Genomic DNA, 8,403 nt, shown 5'->3' with positions numbered 1-8,403 from the left:
CTACCATGCACGAACTTGATCTTGTCATTTTTTAAATAAAATCTATTATCATATCTTAAATATTTTCGTATGTCGAGTGGCAGATTTTGCAAAAATAATAAATAATCATTTATTTTCACATAAAAAACATATACGTTCCATATCTTAGGAATACTGTACGTTTAATTATCTGTTATTGGACTTAAAAAATATAAAGATAAATATTTCAACCGCTTCATCTTAAGCAAACGTTTTCGGTGATGTTAGTTCTTGTCTAGGCCTCGAATTATGTTTTACTTAAATCCCCCCTTTAAGGATCAAACCCCTAGGATCCGAGCTGAAAAAATCTTGCCAAAACCTACAGAATATCCGCTGGATATGGATTCAGTAATAAAACGAAAACTTACGCTGACAATTTTCTAATAATAAGAGATGGCAATCAAAAAATATTTGTTCGAAAATAAATGTAAGTTTCTTACCAGCGGTATGTTAATACTTAAGGAAGAACTACAAAATATACCCATGACAATGAAGGAACAAAAAATAAAAAAAAATGATATCGTAAGATAGCATGAGATTACCCATAATACAATAGGTAGAGCTACTAGCTGATAACAATTTTTTTCTGAAAAATAAAAACAAAATACTTTCATAATCAATGATTGGAAGACGCGTACATTGCGGGACGGTCTCTGAAGTTATTCGCAAGTTTTTTCCATGCAATTGAGAGATCGAACATTTCACTAATTTTTCCCGCTTTTTACTTGATTTTAAAAATGAGGAAAATTATGGAATAATTGAAAACAACTTGTTTGCATGCTAATTTGACAGGAAGCGGGCATAGCCTCAGGGCTGTAATTCTGCAGTTTTACGAAGCTGTTCTACCTCCTTATTGTACCATGAGATTACCTTGGTGTACCATGGTAATGTCAGAAAATTTCATGTACAGGTCCACGACATTATATAGTTCCCATATATTCGCTATTTAGACCATTTTATCAACACTTTTCACCAGAATTATTTCTAATTCGAAATTTTCCTCCCTACGGTATCACCAAATGTTATGTAATTTAATGATTTCAGCATTTAGCTTAAAAGAAGAAAAAGACTAATTTGTCTGGTAAGAATTTGTCAACTCTCAATAAAATAACTGTCAAAGATTATTTCTTTAACCGATTTTGTGTTAACAGACACTTCCGATAACAATATACTATTATTATTATTCTTATTATTATTATTATTATTATTATTATTATTATTATTATTATTATTATTATTATTATTATTATTATTATTATTATTATTATTATTACTATTATTATTATTATTATTATTATTATTATTATTATTATTATAATTATAATTATTATTATTATTATTTCTATTGGTAGATCGTAAGGCCCTATCGTACCAAATTTTTTTACATATGTAATATCCAATTTTCCATATGTAGTAATACAAGTAATACATGGACGACATTTCGGTTGTGAAATACATGAGTAAAGTACGTGCGTACTTTTTCGATCACAAAAATCGATCGGAAATATATATTTAATTCAAACGTGTTTTGGGTTTGTTGTGTAAAAATATAAAAAAAAAATTAATGGTTTGTGTCAGAACCTGTATGAATCTAATTTTGCATCTAATTTTTCCGATATCATAGAAAAAAACTTTTACACGCTTGCAATTCTGGACCAGACCATAAATTTGCGGTAAAAATTCATTTACAAAGTATTATGATTTTTTATAAGCTGCAATACAATCACAATGTAATCAAGGGACATAAAAAACATATGCAAATGTGTGATAGTAAAAATTATGAGAAATTGCAATTTTGACATACATACGGAAATACACTTGGGTAATAAAAGTCACAACACATACGATGATGCCTTTAAGGGTGAAACAAATCAAAGTTTAAATCGTGACAACATTGTAGCCTTTTTTGGCCGTCACTTGTAGCTGACAACAGTGTTGTATTTTAACGCTCTACCGCAAATTAAAAACAAACTGAGTAATGTACGATAACTTTTCTAGTAACATTTACTGAGAAAATGTTCTCTCTCACGTCAAAATATTACAAAAAGTTATCGAAAATTAAATCCTCCTTACAAAATTTATCACAACTAATAGCTAAAAACGCCGAAAACTCAATATTTAAGGAGTTAGGAGCGTTTTAAAGTTTTTATTAATCCACCCTTACAAAAGTGATCACAAATAATAGCTAAAAATGTGTCACATAAATTAGTAGCGAAAAATAAGTTATTTAATGGTATAATACAGTATTAATGGTATAGTACAGAAATTTGGAAATATATTTTCATCCGCCAGAATGCAGCTATTTTTGTTGATGTTACCGGATAAATTTTAATGAGTAAGTTTTTCCAGTAAAATTATGCAAACTTTCACTAACCCAATTGTCAATTGTGTTACTCGCTCTTATTTACAGAACTTATGAGTCATCGCACCACAAAATGTTGGGTTACCGTACATACCTTTTATAGAATTGTACGTACATCTAGGACAGTGGACGGTTTCTATTCAATGATCTGATATTTATAAAGTAAAATTTATAAAGAGAATCTTTTATGAATTACATGCAACTGGTCCATCGGGCGCCACCATTATGAGGAAGTATCAGGTATAACTGGAGGGAAACGAGTAGCATACTGGCGGGATGCGTGGTACTTCGCTAGATTTCAATTTCTTCTTATACCATTGATAGCACAACCCGAAAGAGAAGTTTTGTACCGTAAAAATGTGTTTTGCAATAAAACGCCCTCTTAAACTACAATAGTCTTTGTCGACTTATCACGTAGAATGTAGCCGACATTCTCCATTTCCTTTAAATTCTAAATACTTGTGTACAGTATGCGAACTTATGTCACACAAATACCAACTAAGAAACCTCTAAATCTTTTTTGTGACCAAAATCCTTCGAACCTTAAAACAGTATAACTTCAAATCTTTTAAGATGATTGTGGTCTTCAATTGTGCTGAAATTACCAAGGATACGGATAGACAACAAACAATATCATGTTACACCAATGTAAGAGGAAACTATCCGTAATCATAGTATTTATCAGTTTTCTCACGTAACTGTCGAGACACACAAAGGATTTGCAGAAAAAAATTTCCTATTTTCATCTATGCCCATCTAACACGTAAGGCCACAAAAGTAAGGTCAAGTCCGTTTATTTTTTTTCTTCTTTATCACAAAATGGAAAATTAAAATTTCAAAACAATACAAACCAATTAAAGATTTTCTATACAAAGGTACAAGACAATAATAACAACAGCCATGCCATAGAAGGCGTGCTGACTTGATCACGTCGAAGATTAGATCCAACGGTTTTTATTTGTATACATCACGTAGAGACAGAGAGAGAGAGAGAGAGTGTGGGAGCGAAAAGTGCCATGAAACCGGTAACTCAACATGGAGCCTAACAGTCAGTCAGCTAGCTACATACATAGTCATAGTTAGTCAAACATACAAACACTTACAATTGTTTTGTCCCATTGTTGGGTTGTTCTGAACATCGAAGAGATCAAATCTCTGCTTCCATACCTGTTTGGTGCCGGTGGTGGTGGTGGACAAACATTGTTTATCGCTGTTAATATTGTATACAAACATTTAAGTATGCTGGTATGTGTGCGTGTTGTACCCTTCTCAGAAAGCCTATATCCAGTGTGTAATGAAGAAGAGTAACCAAAATCCCCACACCTACTGTGCGCCGCTTCAAGCCGGGATTTAGATTTCCTTTCAATGAAGAGTGCTCTCTCGTCAGGTAGAGAGATTTTTGTCTTGGACATCGGCATCGGCTCAAATCATTTCACTTGGTGCCAGTTGAAAATCAGTTGAATTTTAGAGATTGTACGGTACGGTTGTATGGAGCGCACAAAATAAATGAGAACAAAATGAGTGTCGAAAAAATGAAAACCTCATCATCATCCTCCTCCCATGACTTGGATATCAGTTCTCAGTTTGCCAAGAAAACATTACAAGACTATGAAGTTATATCGGTAATTGGCAACGGTGCCTTCGGAACATGTTTTAAGGTGCGTGACAAGGAAACGGGCGAGTTGTTTGCCTGGAAAGGCATGGACTACGATGAGCTAAGTGAATCGCAAAAGGAGTCGCTTGTTTCGGAAATACGTGTGCTACGGCAATTGCAACATCCCAACATTGTTCAATACTATCATCATTTGGTCAATCATGAGGCCAAATCCATATTCATTGTTATGGAATGCTGTGAAGGTGGCGATTTGTCCCAGCTCATAGCCAAAGCAAAGGCTGAGAATAAACGTTTCGAGGAGCGTTACATTTGGAGAGTTCTATTTCAGCTGTGTCGGGCCCTGCAGGTGTGCCACAATAAAATCAAAGAAGGCACAATTTTGCATCGCGACATTAAACCAGCCAATATTTTCCTCGACCTGGAGGGCAATGTGAAATTGGGAGATTTTGGATTGGCCCGTATGCTGAAGCGCAACGAATCATTTGCGGAAACCTTTGTTGGCACACCCTACTACATGAGCCCGGAAATGGTGAAGGGTTCAAAATACGATCGCAAATCGGATGTATGGGCTGTGGGATGTTTGATCTATGAAATGTGTGCTCTGCGTCCTCCATTTAAGGGCAAAGAATTTACCCAACTTTCTGCAAATATTTCAAATGGAAAGTTCAGTAAAATTCCCGAAATCTATTCCAAAGATCTGCAAGAGATTATTGCCTTTATGCTGGAGGTGGAATATGAACAGCGACCCAGCATTGAAGTTATATCCAGACATCCAATTCTGGTACGTAACATCAATGATTTGGGTAACCAATTCCCCCGCTTGATCGACATTGAGAGTGTGGAGCAAGATTTTTATGTGACCACAGATGAACGCGATGTTCGATGTAAATTGGAATATAGCCCCCTGCGTGATTTCTCCAGCACTGTGTATTCCGAGCAGAATAGTTTTCACGAAGGTTATGGTCAACGACGTTTGAGTATAACGGGCGTTTTTACACCCGACCTGCGAGAGGAGTTATTCTACTCAGCCAAACGTAGAATATTCCCAATTAATCCAAAATTACAAGTTTCAGATCCAGAGTTATATGAAACTATACGACGAGAAGAATATGCCACAATAGATGAGACAATAAAACCCCGATATTTTCCCCAAGAAGAACATTGCGTTGACCTATCCCCAGATGTGTTGACAAGAGATATATTCGATGGAGTTCTACAGGAAAGACTACACGCAATTCGTGCACAGGAATCTTTGCTTCGACAAAGGGAAGAAGCTCTTAATTCCAGAGAACAACAACTTAATGAAAAAGAAAAACGCTTAATAGCCTTCGAACAAAGTCTGATGGAAAAATATAAGGCATTCAATGAAAATCAAATAGCCAAAACAAATTCCAATCAACGACCATCCAGTGTTAATGAAAGATCACGGATATCACTGCCAGATATGAGACCAGCCTCAGAACTGCCACCACCAATACCACCCCGAAAACCAGTAAATCCCGATGAGACATATTGTACTATCGAACCCACCGACACCACTTTACTGCATGAACCCACAGTGGCCAAACTAAACTTGGCTTCACTGCCCGCCCCGAAAGCCTTTCCTGCATTACGTAAAGTCACATTTCAATCACCCAAGAAGTTCATTACCTATGACATTGAGTCTAAGCCATGTAAACTATCGGCTGCCATCAGTGCGAATCAAATGCAAACCAGTGTATCGAGTAAGGGCAGCGATGACTCCAATGAAAGTTCAAGTACCACAAATTCTGCAACCTCCGCTGGATCATCGACCACAAATCGCCGCAAATCGATTCTTTCGATATTCGGTTTAAGTCGTAACAATAACAAGGAGCCAATGGCGCCCAACAATAATCAAACAAACAAATCTGCCCCATCAACACTGCCACCAACATCAGCACCATTAATCATTGAAAAAGTAACAACGGCCCAAGAACGTCTTGCCCCGCAGCCACATAAAGAAGAACGCATTCTTTCGAAATGTGAAACTGCAGATTTGACCAACATTTGGACCAAAGAACATAAAAAGGCTGCCTTTGAGATGTTGGCCGCGATGAATGCTGCCGGCAATGAAGGCAGCATGGCTCCTCGCCACAAAATACGTCAATCGGTTCGTGAACGTAACACCCTGCAGCGTAATCGTATGCGACGTTCACTAATGGCACCAACAAATCATCATGGTCCCATTGGAATGCGGGAACAGATTGTACTTTGAAAGTGTGGTGTTCATTGGTTGATTGACTTTTCCCCTCCCTCCCTTACTCTCTTGCCATGGGTATATGTTCTTCCAAGGAATTAAAATACAACAATTAAGATTTGTGATTTGGAAATAATTCCAATAATTTTAAGATATAGTTTAATATAGACATTAAATAAACTGATTAATAATTTTTTAATATAAATTATTAGACGACAAGCAAACATTTATAATAAATTGTTTTGAAATATCTATGTAAACCAATTGTTTATATCATTTTATTATCGAGAGTGTGGGTTTTTAACTTTCGAAGGGAGCGTTGCGAATACTTGAATCATGTCCAAATATTTATATGGGGGATATACCCATATTGATTATTGTTTGGGAGGAGTAAATCCACAAAAACCCAAAATGTTTGGTTGGAAAGTATCGCCAAAAATACCACTTTTACATTCTTGCAGTTCTGGAATAGACCAAGAAACTAGTTTCTTATATATACCAAATTGACCAAAAAAGTCATATGCCTTACCAAATACTTAAATCTGGTAACATTCATTTAAAAATAGAACATGGCATCAGGAGGTATCCGGAAGCTACTCATCTTCAGTTGGCAAGACCTTTAACGTATATTTGATAACACCGCTAAAAACAAACACTTAGGAAAAAATTTTGTATGGATTATATTTATTCTTATATTTTGGAATAATTCAACAAGATTGCTTATCATTTTTTTTTGTTTTTATTAAATGCTGCGGTATTTTTAAAGAAAGAAAGAGGTTCTCTAAATGGCCAACAAACAGTCATTTTGTCGGCGTTAGCCTAGTCCCCGCACATCGACTTTGTAAACCACTTTGTTATTCACGCCGTTAAACATTTTTTCTTCAACTCAGTTCTCTATATTCAGACGAAAAGAATTGCATATCTATTAGATCACCTGCGTTTTCTCTCCGATAAATTGCATCAAAAAGGAAGCAAAAATCGTTATTACCTGTTAAGAACGCGAAAAAGTTTGTTTGCTTTGCATTAATACATATTATGAGCGATTGGGCGAAATCACAGAAGAACCAAACAAATAAAAACATTGAAAAAATGTCCGATGACGCATCTAAGTTTTTGGGAGGAATCTTGGGCGACATCAGCTCCCGATCGGCATATGCACAAATTGGCATTGGAGCTGCTGCTGGATGGGCAACTGGCTTTGCCACAATGAAAGTTGGCAAATTTGCCGCCTTTGCAATTGGCGGTGGCATCATACTCATGGAGATTGCACATCAAGAGGGCGTGATTGAAATCGATTGGTCCAAGATTTGCCGAAAATTGGACAAAGTTACCGATAAAGTAGAGGAGGCTGTTACCGGCCAGGAAAAATCATGGGTGGACAAGGCCGAAAGGTCATTGGACCGCAAGTTAGATCGTGCCGAAGAGCTACTCAGGAACAAGACAAAGAAGGCCAAGAAATGGTACAGCTCTCTCATTGGCGATGAGAATGGTCCAAAAATAAATGATTTGCACATTTTCCTAACTGCCTTCGTAGGTGGTGTTGCATTGGGCATTGCGAGCTCTTAAATAGTAATAACACGCCATGAAAGTAATTGCATAAATGTGGATTTTGAAGTGATTTATTTTTCTCCCTTTTTCGTCCTTATTTCATTTCCCCCTAAACTCCTAATTTCAAGCACTTATTTAATATTTACAAAGGATATTTATAATTTATATGTATGTAATATTTCTAAATATTAATGTATGTTTTAAACTAGTATTAAAATGCGTTCAATCGAATAAAAACCAACAAAAATATACCTAAATTATGGGAATTGTTCAATTTGGTGTATCAGCCAAGGAAAAAATACTCAAATTTTAACAATGTTCTGGCTAGTCACATTTATATAACGCATTTTATTATTTTTTGTTAGTATGTAGACATAAGACAAAAATGCGCATCAATATGTAGAGCAGAGGTGTAGTATACAACATTGTCACATGTATATGACCGCCATATAAATGAATGTGCATAAAATTTCTTCAAAAAACCAAGCTAGATAACAGATATGTAAACAAACATTTTTTTTGCGGTAGATAGGTGATGGGTGCTATTCTGTGGGGATTAAATAAAAAAGTTAGTTTAAGTCTACAATCATTACAGGGGTAAGATTTGCCGAGATTAGACCAATTTCTAATAGCTGTGGAAAT

General features: G+C 35.7%; 2 protein-coding genes across 2 annotated transcripts; both read left to right on the top strand.

Annotated features, from left to right (window-relative positions):
* Nucleotides 1–3,746: 3,746 nt before the first annotated feature.
* Nucleotides 3,747–6,477, top strand: LOC101900193 (traf2 and NCK-interacting protein kinase). The gene has a single exon (XM_011293155.3). It carries the CDS (start codon nucleotides 3,898–3,900, stop codon nucleotides 6,229–6,231), a length of 2,334 nt encoding a protein of 777 aa, XP_011291457.2. The 5' UTR covers nucleotides 3,747–3,897; the 3' UTR covers nucleotides 6,232–6,477.
* Nucleotides 6,478–7,085: 608 nt separating this feature from the next.
* On the top strand, nucleotides 7,086–8,018 carry LOC101898998 (FUN14 domain-containing protein 1). The gene has a single exon (XM_005180942.4). The coding sequence runs from the start codon at nucleotides 7,249–7,251 to the stop codon at nucleotides 7,777–7,779; it is 531 nt and encodes a 176-aa protein (XP_005180999.1). The 5' UTR covers nucleotides 7,086–7,248; the 3' UTR covers nucleotides 7,780–8,018.
* The last annotated feature ends 385 nt before the right edge of the window (nucleotides 8,019–8,403 follow it).

Source organism: Musca domestica, unplaced genomic scaffold, assembly GCF_030504385.1.
Source record: "Musca domestica strain aabys unplaced genomic scaffold, Musca_domestica.polishedcontigs.V.1.1 14, whole genome shotgun sequence".
NCBI classification, from domain to species: domain Eukaryota; kingdom Metazoa; phylum Arthropoda; class Insecta; order Diptera; family Muscidae; genus Musca; species Musca domestica.
Note: the sequence above shows the minus strand (reverse complement) of the source record. Positions and strands in the feature narration are given on the sequence as shown.

Coding starts and splice junctions, on each gene's coding strand:
- LOC101900193 (XM_011293155.3), top strand. CDS start 3,898: ATGAGTGTCGAAAAAATGAAAACCTCATCATCATCCTCCTCCCATGAC.
- LOC101898998 (XM_005180942.4), top strand. CDS start 7,249: ATGAGCGATTGGGCGAAATCACAGAAGAACCAAACAAATAAAAACATT.